The following is an 18,832-nucleotide window of genomic DNA, read 5'->3' on the forward strand; positions in this document are numbered from 1 at the left end:
TATCCAGTCATTTTGGGGCACAAACAAGAAGTTGAAGGATAAAATTAAGTCTGATAATGATGTACCGTGCATGTTCACATCATGTATACTTTACATCATTTTTCTAATAAATATATATTTTAAAAACTTTTTTGACAAAATAGCCAATTTTGCATCGAGGTGCCCAGATGTCCCTAGTGCCCACCTATCCTGTGTCCCTGCTATCAACTTGGCTGGCTTTTGTTGAAAAGAGAAGAAACAAAAAGATCAACAATATAACAGAGTTGCTGCCCAGAAGAATCCCGTTATATCATCACGTAATCTTTTAATGGCCTCCAAATAGCCACAAACAATGTAAAAAAAAAAACAATGTAGGTAGACGTGTATTTTATATAGTAAATGTAGTTTAAAGGATGGAGATTGTAGTGTAGTTACTGTAAGTCAGACTCCCTTTGTACCATAACAACAGCATCATTTCCCACCGTCTACCATTGTAATGTCGAGGAGGGGGGGGGGGGGAATTGACAGACAGCACGCCACAGCCAATGGCTCCACTGGCAGACGCGCGTGGCCACGTCAAGAGCCAATAGCATCCATCGGTGGGAAGGACTAGTCCAGGGTTGCCATGTCCACTTATTATAAGCCTCTTTGGGCTTAATATGTTTCTCTAAAATTGCTTGAAAATATTGGTATATTTATTGGTACATTTAATATTGCTTGTTTCCTAATGTTGTTTAAACTAGTGGTTCTTTAACATTTTATGTCAAGGACCCCCAAATTAATTTGTATTTGTCCACAGACCCCCCCATCTGAAAATATTTTGTGCCAGGGGAAGATTTGTGGTAAAATGTTTCAAGAAATGTTCTAAAATTACATATTTTTTTCTCCCAAGAATATTATTATATATATTTTTAAATAGCAGATCTACAAGTTTACAACGCGTCGCATTGCATTGCTATTTTCAAATAACCGTAGCCTAGTTGCTTCTTTTAGGCTTGTTTTCACAGACCTGGCTGCTTATTTCTCTCGCAGAATCTGGCAACACTGGGACTAGTCCCTGTATTCTTCTGATTGAATCAGTCCAGTTTGTATTAGAGTTGAACGCGACGCACAGGAGATCAGGAAGAAAAGGGAATATATTTGAGGAAAATACCGCAAAAATACCATTTATCTCTCTTTCCCGTGGTATAAACTGCATATTAACGTAAGTTGCAGCCGATTACGCGAAATGATCCCGGGTTCTATTGTCCTATTGGCTTGAATCTGACTCCAGGCTGCATTTTACAGGGATGCATCTCATCTCATGATAACTGCGCACAGATGCATCTGCTGCTGAACATGGACAACAAACAGGGCGTCTGTTTATTTCGATGAAGGCTTGTTTTCTGTATCATTTTGACCACAGGTCCGGTCGCAGAATTGCTGTGACGTTCGGGAATGGACAGCGTCAGTGTAATCCGACGTGTTTCTGTCTCGTATGAAGAAGAGCATTGCGCAGTACTGCAGTGAATACGGGTTATTATCGTGTTTTTAGATTTTTTCCAGTGCGATATTTCTAATTGATGGTGGCGACTGTATTACCTAATCAGTGGAATTCTAACTGCTCACCGCCGGGTTCCCATACAGACCGTGTTTTTAGTGCACTGTAAATGTGAGCAGCTTTCATCACCCAAGCCATAAGAGAGAGCCCACTCTCCCGAGGTTACAGATGAGAGGCAAACAATATCATCAACAACTGAAGTTGACAGCACCTTGGGAGAAGGATGCTGGCTATGGGAGGAAGCTCAAGACCTACAGGAACCATACTAAGATAATAGCACAGCCGGGGATCGTGATGAAAGTCCTACGCCGAAAGAGGATTGTGTTATTTATGGCCTATTTCCTACTGCTGGTGCTCACTATGCTGAACTTGGCCAACTACAAATGGACTAAAGAGCCCCAGCAGTGCAATCGTCAGATGAGGAGCACCACTTATCAGAGTAGATCTGATATCCGTTTCCTGTACAGGCCCTCGCTGGCCAAAAAGAGACAGCTGGTCTATGTGCTGACCACCTGGAGGTCAGGCTCCTCCTTTTTCGGGGAACTTTTTAACCAAAATCCTGAAGTGTTCTTCTTGTACGAGCCGATGTGGCACATCTGGCAAAAGCTGTACCCGGGCGACGCCGTTTCTTTACAAGGGGCAGCCAGGGACATGCTGAGCTCCTTGTATCGCTGTGACCTTTCCGTGTTTCAGTTGTACAACAGCCCCGGAGGAAAGAACTTTACCTCCCTGGGACTCTTTGGGGCCACGCTCAACAAAGTGGTGTGCTCCTATCCGCTCTGCTCGGCCTACAGGAAGGAGGTGGTGGGCATGGTGGACGATAAGGTGTGTAAAAAGTGCCCCCCTCAGAGCCTCCGACTGTTGGAGGAGGAGTGCCTCAAATACAACACCATAGTCATTAAAGGGGTTCGCATTCTGGACGTCAACGTGTTGGCCCCGCTCATGGAGGATCCCTCCTTGGACTTGAAAGTGATTCACCTCGTCAGAGACCCCCGGGCCGTGGCCAATTCCAGGATCAAATCCAGACACGGCCTGATAAGGGAGAACTTACAGGTGGTCCGGAGCAGGGACCCCAAACTGCGCAGGATCCCCTTCGTGGACCCCAGCCACAAAGCCAACAAGAAGGACGGCTCAGACTACCACTCGATCGGGGCGATGGAGGTGATCTGCGACCGCACCTCCAGGACGCTGAGGACTGCCTTAAACCCGCCCAGCTGGCTCAAGGGGAAGTACATGGCCGTGCGGTACGAGGACCTGGTCGAGAGCCCGGTGAAGACTCTGCGCAGCATCTACCGCTTTGCCAACCTGACCGCCAACCACGACATCGAGTCGTTCGCTCTCAACATGACCAGCGGCTCCAGCGCCTCCTCCAAGCCGTTCATAGTCTCGTCCAGGAACGCCACACAAGCTGCTACTGCATGGAGAACAGTGCTTAGCATTCAGCAGATCAAACAAGTGGAGGACTATTGCCACCATTCCATGTCCGTGCTAGGGTACGATCGAGTCAGAACGGCAGGAGAGGCGAAGGACTTGAGCAAGTCTTTACTGTCTCGCTCCAAACTGTGATTACGCCCACCGCCCCCTGCCACCAAAGACGTTTAAATTAATGTTAATTTTGCATCGAGTGCCGTTTCCTCTTATTGTGGAATTAAAGCTTTACTTTAAAATCAGTGTTTTGGACGAGCTCTAACTGGCCACATTTGGAATGTATCTTTGTTTCTCTCATTTGAATTGCAGTGGTATTTGAAGGGACCACAGCTCTTTTGTAACAGGAATACTGGATGTGTTTGACAATGCAAGCCTATGAACAATGACTTGAACAGAGAAGCTGCAACCACGAAATACAACTGTAGAATTTGATGTATCTTGCTATGAAAACACTTCACAAGTGGATGTTTTTGGGCGTTATTTTTTGAATGTTCAAAACCTGAGAAAAAAATAATAAGAATTTGGTTTTCCAGTCTACATGTCTGTAAAAGTGAAAATAGTGGATGGAAGAAGAAAACAAAACAAAAAAGAATAATTGATAAAAAAAAAAACCTCATTGTTAATATTTCTTTGTAACAACTGGTTCGACTCAGAGACAATCATTACATTGGTCTGTTAATGTGCCATAGATGAAAGATGTGAAGAGTAGAACAGCAGTACGTCTAGGAAAAAGGGATGTTTTTTTTAAAATACTTTTGTCCCTGAATCATCACAGGATGATATCACATTGTAGACCAGGGGTCTTCAACAGGGCGTCCGCCAAATGTTTGTGTGATAGGATTTTTTTTTTTTTTACATTAACAACTTGAACCCAAGCATCTCTATTCTGAGGAACATTAGCTGAAAATAGCAGATCCACAAGCTCACAACGCATCACGCTGCGAGGCGTTGTGAGCTTGTAGATCGGCTATTTTCGACAGAGGTTTAGTGTAGGGGGGAAGAGGAGCAAATCAAGTGTTGAAGGTTTAAGTGGTGAAATGTCTGAAATGAACTAAAAAAAAAACATTAATTTACACAACACTGATGAGTGATGATAGTCAATTAAGCTATCTATGAAATCGATGACAAAGTTTAATCTGCACCACAATTGTATGCAATGTAGTGGGGGTCCCTCCCTGCTTCATCTCTCTCTCAGCTAAGGGGTCCTTGGCCTGAAAAAACGTTGAAGACCCCCGCTGTGTAGACAATGCCATAGAGAGAGAGAGGGGGCTCTGAATGACTTATCAATGTTGGTGTAAGCAGTATGTTCTACCATTTCAATTGTTTACAAGTGCTTGCTCTTATGAAATCACATGGCCTGGGAATATTGCATCAAGTAAAGTTCACAGTGAATGAGATAATGTATGCATCTGTTTGGAACATAACATAACATAACATATCACATTCACATTTCTTCAAAGACAACATCCAAAAACAGTTTTTGTCAGACCAGTGGTTCTCGAACCCTTTTGGTGCTGATGCACACCAATTAACCCATTAAGACCTGAGGTTTCGATTCTACAAGTACAAAATATTTAGATATTTTCTTTTGATACATATATATATTCAAAGATTTGCACAAACTTTCCAAAAAAATAGCAGATCTACAAGCTCGTCTACAAGCTTGTAGATCTGCTATTTTTGAATAGCCAAAGACATTTAAAATGACACAGATGCGTTCCCGGATCGAATAAGAAATGCCACACAAGGCCTTGAACAAGTCCTCATACTAAGCTAACACTTTGAGCAGAGCGCTACTTCACTAAATGTGTAATAACTAAGGAGAATTGGCTATTGAGGCTTTTGCAAGCAACACAAACCTACCGAAACACATTTAATGATATTGACATTAATATTAATATAACATTTGCACAGACCTTTAAGCCATACTTGAGTTCATTCCAATACAAACCGACGTGCCTCACTTTGCCAACTGAAAACCACTGGGCTGGACAGAGGTCATACCTTTTACATTATCATTACATTATGGGATCACTCAGATTCTATTGTCGTCTGCATTGCAGCCATGAAATTGCAGCTCATGATAATAAGTCATTTCTGAAGTAAACAATGTTTAGAATATGGAAACCGTGGCTCAGTGGCAATGCTGTAGTAACACACAAAAAAATGCTCAATGAGTTGAAGACATAAAAAACGATGTCAACACTTGAGATAAACGACAAAAGGAAAGTAGATTAACTCATCACCAACACAGAGGGGGTACAGTTAAAATAATTTCATGAAGCTCATGACAAAAAGCTTTTTCATTTTTACATTTTTTATTTACCATAGAGAGAAGGGTTCTTAGACAGGGAAATGTACAGTATATATGCTGCTTTCTTTTCTTTTTCTTTTTGTATACGTACTGACGAACATACAAACGGGTACAGGACTTCACACCCAACATTGATTGATTGATGTACTTTATTTAGTAAGACATGAGAACAACAGTACATGGAAGTACAAATTCAAAAGAACCATAACAAGAATACCAGATAAATGAATGGTTTAGACAAAAAGCTTTTTGCTGTCATTCAATAGTAAACATCCACAACAAGGGGGGAGATCTGTTAACAGAACTGTATCCAAGTTTTAGTGCAAGGTATTGCGTTGAGTGAGTTTCCCTCTTGTGTATGTTCCGTCAGTACCAGAATGGAGGAGCATTCCATAAATGCACCCATGCGTATGACGTAACCTCTGAAAAGCACTCACTTCAAGGACAATGGCCTTATTACGATGAGAAAAGAAATCAGTTTGCATATGCACAAAGCTTACTGTAACCTTCACTAGATTCAATCAGTGCCCATCACTCTGCTTCACTCGAGCGGAATGGGGCTTTGAGATTTATGTGTTGAGAAAGTAGCAAATTACAATCCATATTTATAGAAGCCAGCGCAAAGTTCAAGCACTAATCGTGTTTTTTGCAAATGCTGCTGATATACGCCAGTGTTGGGAAGGGCTATGATGCAGCATTACATTGTAAGTAAAATGCGGTAGACTACTAGAGGGATACTAAGGGCTTGATTGCATGTGGTGTGGCACACCAAAAATAGCGGATCTGCAAGCTCACGTGTTGTAAGCATGTAGATCTGCTATTTTCGGCGTGCACAAAGTGAGTATAAATCCAGCGTAATGCATTAAATGGAATACATTTGAATCAGTTAAAAGAAATTGAGGGGAGTGAAATAAATGTTTAATAAGGAGTGAGAGAAGAGCAGAGCTAGTTGGTACCAAAATAGCATTTTGGTTTATTAAAGGGAAGACGGTTCAGATAAGAAATACATATATTATGTGCCTGGTCTATCATCTAAGGCAGTCCATTGAGTACTTTTCCATGGACAATTCTCTCGAGCTAGAACCAGTACCCGTGACTCTCATATAATCAACCACAGCCTGAAGCATTGTTCACTGACAAGCAATGGAAGGATGACTTTATGGGCACACTGAATTTTCATCAGAACGTTTGTGAACAAATGCTTTTAATATACAGCAATGCCATTGGTTCTACGCCCTAAACAAACCTAGTTTTATTATTGTTACTGCCACAGTTACAGTTTCCAACCTTTCAGCTACAGGGAGTCTTACACACTCTTCTGTTTTTGAGATGTAGTGGACAACAGCACACTGAAAGTAGTAATACAGTCTTGACTCTATCAGAGCACAGGAATTATGTACATTTCAATGCTGGTATTGGTATTTTCCCTGAGAAAAGTCAAACTAAATGAAAACGATATACAGTATATACGTATATTTTTTAAATGGAGCAATGGTGACTATATGTGTGTGTGTGTGTGTGTGTGTGTGTACTGTGCGTGCGTGCAAGCTAGAGCAGGGCAGTGAGTGAGTAACCTTTTGGGACTATTGTAATCGTGTCGCTCAGGTCTGCTCTCCCGGACGCCCTGTTTAGTGACCCCATTCAAGGAACGGCTGGCCTTGAGGGCTGCAGCAGGGTTTTTGATAAGTCCGAGCGGGGTGGGTGGATGGTCTCATGCCTCCCCAGCAAGAGCCGGATCGCTGCCAAGACCCAGGTCCCCCTCCAACAGGTTTTCCGGGTGCTCGGGGCCCGTGTTGCCGTCTACGTATCCCTGTTGGGCCTCTGCGTCTTCTGGCTTGACACAGGTGACCTCCACCTCGGGCTCCTGCAGCTGCTTTTGGTCCTGAATGGGAAATGATTAGCTACAGGATTACAGTAGCTAAGGTAATACAAAAAAAGATGCATATTGGTGCATGTGGCTCATTAGGTTGAGTGACCGTCTGGGAATCAGAAGGTCCCCGGTTCGATCCTCTGCACCTCCATGTGAGCTTGAAGATCGGGCTAATGTTGCTACTTTTGTAGATTGTTGAAAATATTTTGGAAATTTCTTAGAAAATTTGCCCAAAATAGGGATGCCAGGTGGTTACCCCATAACTCAGGGTTGAGCAACCACCTCTTTGATCTACCAGATGATCAAATTGATCTCGTTTGATGTGCATAAAACCTTTCTCCCCACATAGTCAGACTTACCTTTATTATTAATATTACATTATTTAGAATTATTTTGTTAGGGTTTTATTATTACATAATTGACTATGCTTGTTTGATCTGCTGAATGCTATGCTTGTATTATTCTAAATAGCAGCCGATGATAAGTAAAGCCATGGTGGTTTTCACTGTCTGGCACTGGGTGATGATCATGACAGTCTTGGAAAACGGCCAAGTGATCATGTGGCTGAAAAAGATTGCCAAACGCCTGCCCTATCTGCTCCACCATGCACTCACATGAGTAGCACACTGCTGGGCCAAATGCAGAAAAAAATATTCCCCTCGGGGATCAGTAAATGCCCCCTTTTTTCATTTCCTTTTACAAGAAATACAAGCTTACAAGATGGATGTAGTAGAGTTAGAGAATTCTTACCTCATAGGCATGCGAGCTTCTGAAGATCCTGGCCACAGGCCCACACCACGATGGCAGAGCAAAAGTCAACGGGGGGCCGGAGTGTGTGAGCGCCGGCATTAAATATCTGTGAGCTTGTTAAGGCACGATGGTGTGTGTGTGCGCTTGGTGTCTCTCTAGGACAGGGAAGGGAATAGTGAGAAATAAATGGTGTGTTTTCGGCCTAGCCTCAGGCCAAATGGAGTTCCCACCACGGAATCAGAATCCAGAGGTAACACAGTATTTGTTGCCATTTAGGAAAGTGGGTTATCCCATTCAGAACTGCACACATTGTCTCGCTCCATATGTTTGTTATATAAATGTATAAGGGCTTTAACAGGCACATTCTTTCGTATTGACGGCAGGTGTTTATATAAGAATGGGGAGATGTGACAGTCACAGAACTGTGGGATATTTGCTATTCGGTTCATTTCTCCTTCACATATTGTTAACAGATGCCTGTCCGAATTAGCATTTTCTCTAAAGAGCTCAGTCAGTGGCACATCATGGAAATAAAGACTATAGGCTCCGTAAAGACATACATTATTACACTTGACAATGTCACCAGATCAGATGCGCATGATTAAAATTAAGTAGTTACATTTCTGTTGCATCAACAGAAGAGAAAACGTATTAAATGCAAGAGATCTCACTCCGAGCAAAAAAAAAAGAAAAAGCAAGTACAGCGATAACTGAACAATGACACAGCCTTTTCACATGTCCCACCTGGTGTAGGCTACTGCTGGAACAGAGATAAAGCTAAATTCAGCTATACTATACGTGGGGCACATTGTTCTTTTCATAATGCCACTGTCAGCTTACTGTCAGGGAGTGTTCTGTAGGATTTTTCCTTGACTCCTCCAGCAAGAATGCCACTGACATCATGGTTTTCCAATTACAACAATGTGCTGCAGAGAGAGAGAGAGAGGTGGGGGTGGTTGGGTTGTGGGGAGGGGGGCGTTTAATTTCACGCAAGCTTTAGGGCACTCGTTCATATTCCACATTGCTCAATGCTCACCATATTTAATATATCAGCTCTCAGTGTCTCTCAGTTTCACTATACTAAAAGCTCCCAGATGTATTGTCAACCAAAAAACAATGTGCCACACAGGAACACATTATTGGGTGAGCTGGTGCACAGAATGTTCCGGAGAGAGACTCTAAAGTGGAGTGGTACAATCAGAACTGTAGAAGAAACCAAAGGGATTGCGAAAATGTCAAAACACTCTAGAGTGAAGTGTTGTCCTTAATGTACCAGACTGGTCCTATGTAGAATGAAGGAAAAAAATAAGAAAATAAATCGCAACGGACCTGTTTTTATATTTGAAGAGGGTTTTAGTGAAACAACAAGCCCCCCAGGCATGAGTATAATAAATGAGCACAGAAAGTCCCATAATGTTACTCAGTGCCATTTCTTTCCATTCTTGTGCCGTTATCAGCAACATGCAAGGAGTGGGAATCACAGGGGCCACTCTGCCGGCTAACGGGATTTTATTTATAAGTGTCTTGAACAAGCAGGATGGAGAGACATGAGAGAAAGGGAAAAAGGAGCTGGGAACAACGGTAAAGATGATTTCCTTGTGGCTCGCAAGAGTGAATTGCATTGGGCATTCTCGTCTGAGGATGTCCTTATGTTCCACACTGGCACCATGCGAGGACAGCCATCATAATGAATCCATTAAGACGGGGAACGCATCTGTGTCATTTTAAGACATCTTTGGCTATTCAAAAATAGCAGATATACAAGCTCATTTTTGAAAAATCGTGGAAAATGTGTGAAAATCTTAATATATATATATATATATGTGTTTTAAAGCGAAAAAATTTAACTCCAATCTGTGCTTCTGGGGGTCCCTGGAACAACATATTTTGAGATGGGAGTCCGCGGCCAAATACATATCATTTTGGGGGTCCTTGACGTGGAAAAGTTGGAGCACCACTGATATAGCAGCATACTGTTAGGATTTAGAAAAGGCAGCGGACCCCCATCTCAAAATGTTTTGTTCCAGGCAGTTGTTCTGTCAGTAAGCTAGCCTACTGCCGGAAGCAAAGATTTGAGCTATAAATGTTTGCTTTAAAAATATATTTATTCAAAGATTTGCAAAAACTTTCAAGATTTTTCAAAAATTAGCAGATCTACAAGCTCATAGCACGGCGCTTGTATATCTGCTATTTTGAATAGCCAAAGAAATCTTAAAATGACACAGATGCGTTCCCGGTCTTCATGGATTAAAAACAGTACACTGTCATTCTCTCTCTCTTTCTCTCTCTCTCTCTCTAACACACACACTGCATGTGTGTGGAGAAAAGGTGCTGGGCAGGTGCCTGGGGGGTGGCAGCCTAACTGCTGCTTCTGCCATCTTCTTAGTAATTTCCTCTGCATCCTCCTACACTTGCATAATACGCATGCACACATACACAAGCAAACCTTTCATTATCATGGCAATCGGAGGTTCACTGCAATTACAAAACAAAATGTCAGCAGCTCATGCGCAAGTTTTTGATTTGGGGATCTGAAATGGAATTTTGGCAGCGTATATTACAGAGTATACCACATATGTAGGCAGTACTACCCAGAGATTAGAAGTTAATCTCCCACGCCACGGGGGCAGATCCATCAGCAGAGCCAGCCAGCCGGCCATATAACACAGTCAGCCTCGGTATTTTAAACACAGGTGGCCCTGCGGGCCTGACAGAGTCAAAACAAAACCCGGCAGTTGCCAACAATATCCCCAGCCCACCCCACCCCCCACTCCCTGGGGAAAACCACAGGCTGTAAACCGCTTCACCTGGGAAGATGAAACACACTTTGATGTCTGTCAAAATCAATGCCTAGAGAGAGCCAAGTGTTCCTCTAACTGGCCTTAAAGGCAGGATGACAGGGAGGTGTGTTGGGGACAGCAGCGGTGGCGTTTGCCTTGAGGATGAGGTGACCAGCAGGCCAAGCTGCAGCTCAACTATAGCCTACTGCCTGGCAGCCAACGCCCAAGGCTGGTCAACTTGAAAGGGGCCTCTGCAGCACTGCTTCTCATTGATGAGTAACACCAACCAGGACTCCACAACTATGTGTGTGTGTGTGTGTAATATATACACGTAATATATACGTACTTGAGCATACTACAGCGTCACACAAAGTATAGAAAATAGCAGATCTACAATCGCGAAACGCGGCACGTTTTGAGCTTGTCGATCAGGTATTTTTTTATTTAAATCGTGAAAAGTAACAGTTTTGGACTGTTTTGTCTCCGTTTCCACCCGACAGAGACGACATCCTGCTCACTCCTCTACTCCTGCCCTCTCTCTACCTCACATTCACACACACACACACACACACACAAATAGACGAAAAATAGCAGATCTACAAATTTAACAACTTGTGAGCTTGTAGATAGGCTTTTTTCTACAGCGCGACACCAGCACGCAACTAAGAATACATCAGGCCTAACTCTATAACCCTAAGCCCTAAACCTATAGCCTATACATGTCTAATCCTAACGCTAACTAACACCAACCTGAATCTTTCCGTAATTGAAAGCCTATTAACTCTAACCTTAAAACAACAGTTTCTCTTGTGAGGACCAGGAAGATGATCCTCACAATGTGTATTTCTCAAATTCTGCTCTACTTGTGGGGCCATTTGGCCCTCGCAAGTATAGTAACACAAGTGTACACACACACACACACACACACACACACACACACACACACACACACACACACACACACACACACACACACACACACACACACACACACACACACACACACACACACACACACACGGCTCGACATTCATTAAAGTGAATAAATTAGCCCTGTTTAGCTCATAAACTATAGCCATAGGGGCTAGATACACTTCATGTAGTTGCTATGGTTACGCAACTCAGCATAACATGCTGTGACAAATGAAGGGTCAATGAATGCAAGTGTCAAGATGTCAACCTTTTGAAGTGTGTGCACGTGTGTACACTAAGTGCAGTGGTGAAAGAAGCATGAGCAGGCTTTTTTACTTGAGTAAAAGTGGTAATACCACAACATAGAAATACTCTAAAAGCACAAAATTATTGGTATCAAAATATACTTTTCAAGTCGTGCCACGCTGCAAGCTCGTACATCTGCTATTTTTGAACATTGTCGAAAAATATTGATATTTTGAATAATTTGGATTTTTTATTTACACAAATCTTCTCTTCTGCACAACACATTTACAGATGGGGGTCCGCAGCCAAATATATATCAATTTGGGTGTCCTTGGCACCACTAGATTTAAAGTATAAAAACATTTAAGTAAATGTACTCAATGACTTTCCACCACTGTGTGTGTGTGTGCGTGTGCGTGTGCGTGTGCGTGTGTGTGTGGGGTGTAGACCTGTGTTACTCTGCCCAGATATTGACTCGGTGGCTCTCTTGGCAGGCGCACAACATCCATCTCTCACTGGGACGAGCATCTTTAACGTGATTAGACCAGGCTGTCTGAGGCGTAAGAGTGATTATGCAGAACAAGTCATCTTAAAGGAAAACACCAATGTGTAGGGATAGGGATTTTCTAGTGTATTTATTTTTTGCTGATGTCTCTTTTTTTGTTTTTTGCTGTTTCAGAGAGAGATTGTGTGTGACGAGATCCACAATGCACATTACCTTCTTCTGCTCGGAGGCTCCTGTTTAAATTACCCCAATTATTGATCGGAATTAATTCTTTACCATTTCCGTACAATTAATTGCAAATATAACCACTTGAGCCCTATTCAAAAATCTTTCAAAATAGCAGATCTACAAGCTCTGCAACATGTCATGGGCTTTGTGGATATTTTTTTTTTCAGTTTTTTTTTTTTTTTTAAAGATTTTGATGAATTTAGCTAATAATAATGACATGGTCAAAATAGGGACACCAGGTGAAAGTAGTTAAACATGTTTGGTTTCCTACAGGGAAATAAAACACTGGGGTTTGTTTTTGTCATGTTGTTATTGTGGTGTTTCTTTTGTGTGGGGACTGCGGATGGAAATTAGCTTCTAGCTAAATCCGACATGTTTACATGTTCAGTTGATTGAATTCACGTCCATGTGAATGTTCATTAATGTGCAATTTGTCCCGTCTAAATAAACAAACAAAGAAACAAAGTAAAGTTAAGTTCAGCGTTCTTCTCTGGCAATTCCTTTGAAAACTGCATGGCCCTGGGTTAAGAGAAAAGTAATGACTGTTGGTCTGACCAGTAATAAAATAGGTCACATCACTCACATGATCTTACATCAACATATTGGTAACACTATTTAGCTTGACTTCTGATCCTCGCTGTTATATAGTTGACCCTGTACCACACCATAACATCAAAACTGCTCACAGTGAAAGCCATACTTGCGTAAAAGTAAAAGATATCTTACTTGAAAGTGGTAAAAGTTATATTCAGGATAAAAAAATAGAAGTCTGCACACTGAGACTTCTCAAAATCTCCCAATCAAGGTCTTATTGATTATCAATCAATAATCAATAAAGCCTTGATTGGGAGCTTTTGAAAAGTCTCACTGTGCAGACTTTTTTTTTTATCCTGCCTTGATCCACTGTTGGTCCTGCACCTGCCGTCCAGCGGATGTGCCAGTTTTATTTAAAAAAGGGAAAAGTTATAGTCACCCATAAAAACATCACGTGAGTGTTGAAGTTGTTCACATTAAATGTACTATCATTATCAAAAAATAACTTTAAAAAAAATCTTAAATAAAGCAATAAAGAGGCTGGATAATTTACATTCTCACGTGTTGTGATGAGCTACTAGCTGAACTACATATCCAGATTCACTACTTTCAGAATGATGTAGCTTTCAAGTAGCCTGGTAAACCAACCGGTTGCGGAATTCAAACGGGTGGGAACGTAGCTGGATAGCTTTAAAATGTCACATTACAACATTTTCAGTGGCATACTTTATCAACCTAAAATAGCAGATGAGTTTTGGGTGCAGTTCGTCCATCACATCAAGGAGAGAATTCTCCAGCTCCATCAATTTGCGGCCAAGTTTGAGATAAAAAAAAATGAATTTTACACAGTCATGTTGTTTTGATTCCATCACTCAATAGCATCGTGGGCTGAATGATGCACCCACCTCTCAACTAATGGTTCTAGTTTTGAGTGGATTTCTTTTCCATCACACCAGAGAAATAATTACCCATCTCCTTCCATTTGTAGGTATCCACTTGTAGCTTTCACACTCGTATTTTTAATTCAATCACTCAATAGCATCCAGGGCTGAATAATGGTCTACCTCTCAACTAATGGTTCATGAAAGCACAAACACACCATAAGAGTCCTTGCGCCAGGTACTCAATCATAGACAAAAAACAAAAACCTTTCATTCATATGAATATGTAAACACTTTCACCATGCCAGCCTGCCTCCACTATTCTTCTCACAAAGACACTTGAGTACCTGGAGGTCAAAATCAAAGCCTGTGCAAATAAAAGATTGGCACAGAAATTATCCACCAGCATTTTTGGAACAAAATGCCTCAAATCATGAACGCAGTGTCCGATTGCCTTTTAAGGCCAAGGAAGAAATGGCACCCTTTTCACATTGGCCTACTATAGTGCCACCAGGAGGCCACAATAACCTATCTGACCTGGCGGAGACCTGTGCTCCGAGGAGCACTTTTTCTAGTTTTAAATGTATTTGAAGTAGAAGTGAAGGTCTTGATGAATATATAAACTCAAGTAAAGTATAGATCCTCCCAAACATGACGTAAGTATCGTATCAGAGTACTTGTACTTTGTTACGTTACATTACTGACTGCTTAATGGATGAAAATAGGCAGAGAGGTATGATGAGAGGTGAGATACGAGACATTTATGTAAACGTGAGGGAAACGGAATTCAGTGCTTCCACTTTGAACACATTCCTCATGTTACCTTACATCATGACTTCTCCTTAGGTGAACCCCATTAAGAGTGGATTAAAGCTCTACTGTTATGGATCGCTAACCCGACAGCCATTATAACATGATCCAACAGGCCCAGTTACCATACACGTACAAGCCGATACACCAATTAACTGTATCATTATAAAGGAGCTGGTAGAACTTGTTTTCAAGGAGAGTATTGAGACACAACAATGGTGTTATTATGGGTACAGTTGTTTTCAAGGAGAGGATTGAGACACAACAATGGCGTTATTATGGTTACAGTTACCCCCCTCCAGAAAAATTGCGTTTCTATAATCCAGTGGTTCTCTCTTAATTTCAAGGACTCCCAGTTTGGTATGCATGATTATAGGCCATGGACCCCCATAATTCCGGGTGTGTACAAATGGAACCAAATTGCTTACGGGTCCATTTGGTTCCATTTGTACACACTCCAAAGTATTGATGATTTCTTGTGCAGTATTGTATGTCTTTATATGTCATGATGAATTTAATACACAGGACCACAATGGAAACAAGCCCTCATGGCTTTTTGTGTTATCCTTTTAGCATCATTGTATAACTGTACCTCTGCACTTTTTGCAAACTGTCAGTAAAGTAGTCAGTCAATAAATCAATAAATCAATCAATCAACTATCAATAATTTAGCATTTAGCATAGCAATTGTCTGACCCCACTTTTAGAACCAGTGCTATATAATCTACCCCAAATTCCAATGCTTGACCATGTGCATCTCTTGTGGACCGCATCAAACTGTGTCCATCTCACCGTGTACATACAGCTACTAGCTGTACAGTAAATGATTCACAAACAGTGTTCTATGTGTTCTCTTGGGCCAAAACGTGTTACTGATTCAGACCACGCTGCTTAGAAAATCATACATGGACAAACACACAGAGGATATGGCATTAGTAGCACCTAGCGCCGTAGGCTGTTGTCCTAGCTATGGAGCGCAGGTCCATATTAACCCATTAAAACCTGAGGCGGATTCTACAAATGCCTTCTAAAATCAGTAGTTCTCAAACTCTTTCGTGCCAAGGACCCCCAAATGTATTTTGGCCGCGGACCCCCGATCTGAAAACGCTTTTTGCCAGGGACCCCCAAAAGAGAAGATTTGTGTTTAAGAATTCTAAATTATATATATATTTTAAACACTTTCAAATAATTTCCAAAATGTTCAAACATTTTCAAAAAATAGCAGATGTACCAGCTCACAGCACGGCACGAGATTTTTTGAGAACCACTGTTCTAAATCCTAAGTTTTCTAAAAAACATACGTTGTATATAGCTAAAATCTAAAATGACACAGATGCTTTCCCGGTTTTAACCCATTCAAACGCATCTCTGTCATTTTACATTTCTTTGGCTATTAAAAAAATAGCAGATATACAAGCTCATAGTGCGGCACCAAGTGCTGCGCTATGAGCTTGTAGATCTGCTATTTTCTTGCATCGTGAAAATGTGTGCAAATCTTTGAATATATATATATATTGTTTAAGTGAACATTTGTAACTCAAACCTTTGCTTCTGGAGGTCCGTGGAACAAAATATTTTACAAATGTGCTTGGCATTATAGGCGTAAAAATGTAAAATATTGCACATTGTAACGGACCCTGGTACAGCCAAACCTTTATTTTGAAGGCTCTAGCCGGAACAGGAAGTCAGGGCGGCTGGCTTCCTGAAAGGGGGCTATTTAAACCTAGCAGTGACAGAGAGAAAATGTTTGTTTAAAGGACCTGAAAGGATGGTCAAGGAAGGACGGACTATAGACCTGAAAGGATGGTCAAGGAAAGGACTGACAGTTACAGAACTCTGCCTATAGCACCTAGCTGGAAGGGGAAAAAGGTATTATTGTATATGTTTTCTTGGTACTGTTGTTGTCACTGTGGATACTTCTTTGAGTTTTATTGTTTTCTTATAGTTGTTTATGCTCTGTCTAATGGTATGGATAATGTAGGCAATGTCTAGGATAAGGTACAATGTATTCATAATGTTTAGGAGTTTATATGAAGTTTTAGATATGTTTTTGTTAGGTTTATTGATGTTTATGAATTGACTTTTGATGTATGTATTGTATGTTTTCTGTTCAAGTTTTCACGTTGGGAATACAAATAAAATGGTAACCTCATCAGTCGAGCTCCAACTCCTTTTATGTCCAGCTGGGTCCGCTACAGTGAAAACTTTACCCATCTTCTCTACATCTACCGAGTAGAAACTCCACCCAACACCTGCTGTCACCTCTACACCTGCAATAAAATGGATTTCTCTCACTCTGTGGCATCTGAGCTCAACTTCTACACCATCAATCCTGTTTCATGGATCTGGTGAACAGTTACATGGACACAAACGGTACAGCTACAGAACATTATACACAAGTTCGGGAAACAAAAGATAAGGACCATATGGAGAGTGAATTGTGAATTTAAATATGGAAATGTTTTGAATAAGGATTGTTTAATTTTCAGATGTTTATGATTTCTAAGGTCTTTATTGTTGAATTTGCAATACAGTTATAAAAGGTAGTATTATTTACTGTGTTACATTTATTGAAGGTCTTTATTTAGTCAACTAAGCGCATATCTGTTAACATTATTGTTTGCTAAATCTAAGGCAGAATGCCAGATATTACTAGCATGATGGTTAATGAGTCAGATGACTATATAGACTCAGGGGTTGAGCAAAAAGTAAAAGAGCTTCTCTACTTATATGACCAGTGGAAGGTCATTGTACGTATTGCAAGAAAACAGTTAAAGTCCAATGTTGCTGAGAGTGACCCAAAACTTGTCATTGACACATTGGAGAAAAGTAAGGACATTTCTAAATGGTATTCTGAAATCCGAAAATGCATCACACCAGAAAATGGTCTACGGTGGAAAGTGGATGCATGTGAATCTATATCGAATGATATTTTTGAAATTGTTCATGAGGGTATGGTAGATGGAAAATTTAATGGAATGGAAGTGCCATATTTTCATGAACGGTTTAGTTATGATTCTTTTCACTCCACACCCTCATCTGAGGCAGCAGCAGAGCTCACCGCAAGGGAAGCGGAGGATAAGGCACGGATGGAGCAAGAGGAGCAGCAGAAAAGACTCCTGGACCAGCGGGAGAAACTCCTGGTTGTTATAGAGGAGCAACACAAGGAGATCCAAGAGAAACGATCAGGCCAGGGTGCTCTGGAAGAAAAGGGCATCAAGAAACACCTGGAGGTGATTGAGGGAGCAGCAGTGAAGCCCATAGACCAGGTGATGGCGGGAGCAGCAGTGAAGCCCAAAGACTCAGCCCAGCAGGGTGCAGCTGGCCTGGGCTCAGATCCCAAGGCACTTTCAGTTGAAGCTGATGCTCCGCAGGTCGGAGGGGCCGAGACTCATGCCGTCCCTCAGAATCAAGTCCAGGCTGTTGTTCGGAGTCCAGAGGGCCAGGCCCCAAAAGCAGTGGCTCTGGTGGCTTACAAGAAGGACGCCAAGGAAGATGCCCCGGCTGCTGCAGTAGAGGCGGAACGGGGGGCTAGAGGAGTGCCACTGCGACGAGGACAACCAGATGAAGCACAGGCTTCCCTGCCTAAACAACAGGAGGGAAACCTGGTCAAGCTGGGAGAAGGACTCAAGGTGGGAGAACAATGGTTCAGGTCATTGCTACCTGTTTTAAGAATTTTAAATGCGTCTGGGGTCACATGATTTTGATTTTGAGTGTAAATCATTTGTAATTTTTAACTGTTTTAAAATCACTGTATAATTTGGTGGGAGTGTAACGGACCCTGGTACAGCCAAACCTTTATTTTGAAGGCTCTAGCCGGAACAGGAAGTCAGGGCGGCTGGCTTCCTGAAAGGGGGCTATTTAAACCTAGCAGTGACAGAGAGAAAATGTTTGTTTAAAGGACCTGAAAGGATGGTCAAGGAAGGACGGACTATAGACCTGAAAGGATGGTCAAGGAAAGGACTGACAGTTACAGAACTCTGCCTATAGCACCTAGCTGGAAGGGGAAAAAGGTATTATTGTATATGTTTTCTTGGTACTGTTGTTGTCACTGT

At 41.7% G+C, this 18,832-nt stretch overlaps 2 protein-coding genes across 2 annotated transcripts in view; one reads left to right on the forward strand and one right to left on the reverse strand.

Moving 5' to 3' along the window:
* The first annotated feature begins 961 nt into the window (after positions 1 to 961).
* chst2b (carbohydrate (N-acetylglucosamine-6-O) sulfotransferase 2b) lies at positions 962 to 4,347 on the forward strand. The gene has a single exon (XM_080417664.1). It carries the CDS (start codon positions 1,688 to 1,690, stop codon positions 3,083 to 3,085), a length of 1,398 nt encoding a protein of 465 aa, XP_080273790.1. The 5' UTR covers positions 962 to 1,687; the 3' UTR covers positions 3,086 to 4,347.
* Positions 4,348 to 5,488: 1,141 nt separating this feature from the next.
* The window catches only part of LOC308076927 (sodium/hydrogen exchanger 9-like), a 132,001-nt gene continuing 118,657 nt past the window's right edge, over positions 5,489 to 18,832 (reverse strand). Inside the window, exons 15-16 of the mRNA XM_080417447.1 lie at positions 7,882 to 7,987; positions 5,489 to 7,143 (exon numbers count right to left, since the gene is read on the reverse strand). Coding sequence (XP_080273573.1) covers positions 6,973 to 7,143; positions 7,882 to 7,987 — 277 coding nt within the window. The 3' untranslated portion in view covers positions 5,489 to 6,972. The remainder of the gene's footprint in view (positions 7,144 to 7,881; positions 7,988 to 18,832) is intronic.

This window comes from Gymnoscopelus braueri (genome assembly GCF_963280865.1).
Source record: "Gymnoscopelus braueri genome assembly, chromosome: 21".
Taxonomy (NCBI): domain Eukaryota; kingdom Metazoa; phylum Chordata; class Actinopteri; order Myctophiformes; family Myctophidae; genus Gymnoscopelus; species Gymnoscopelus braueri.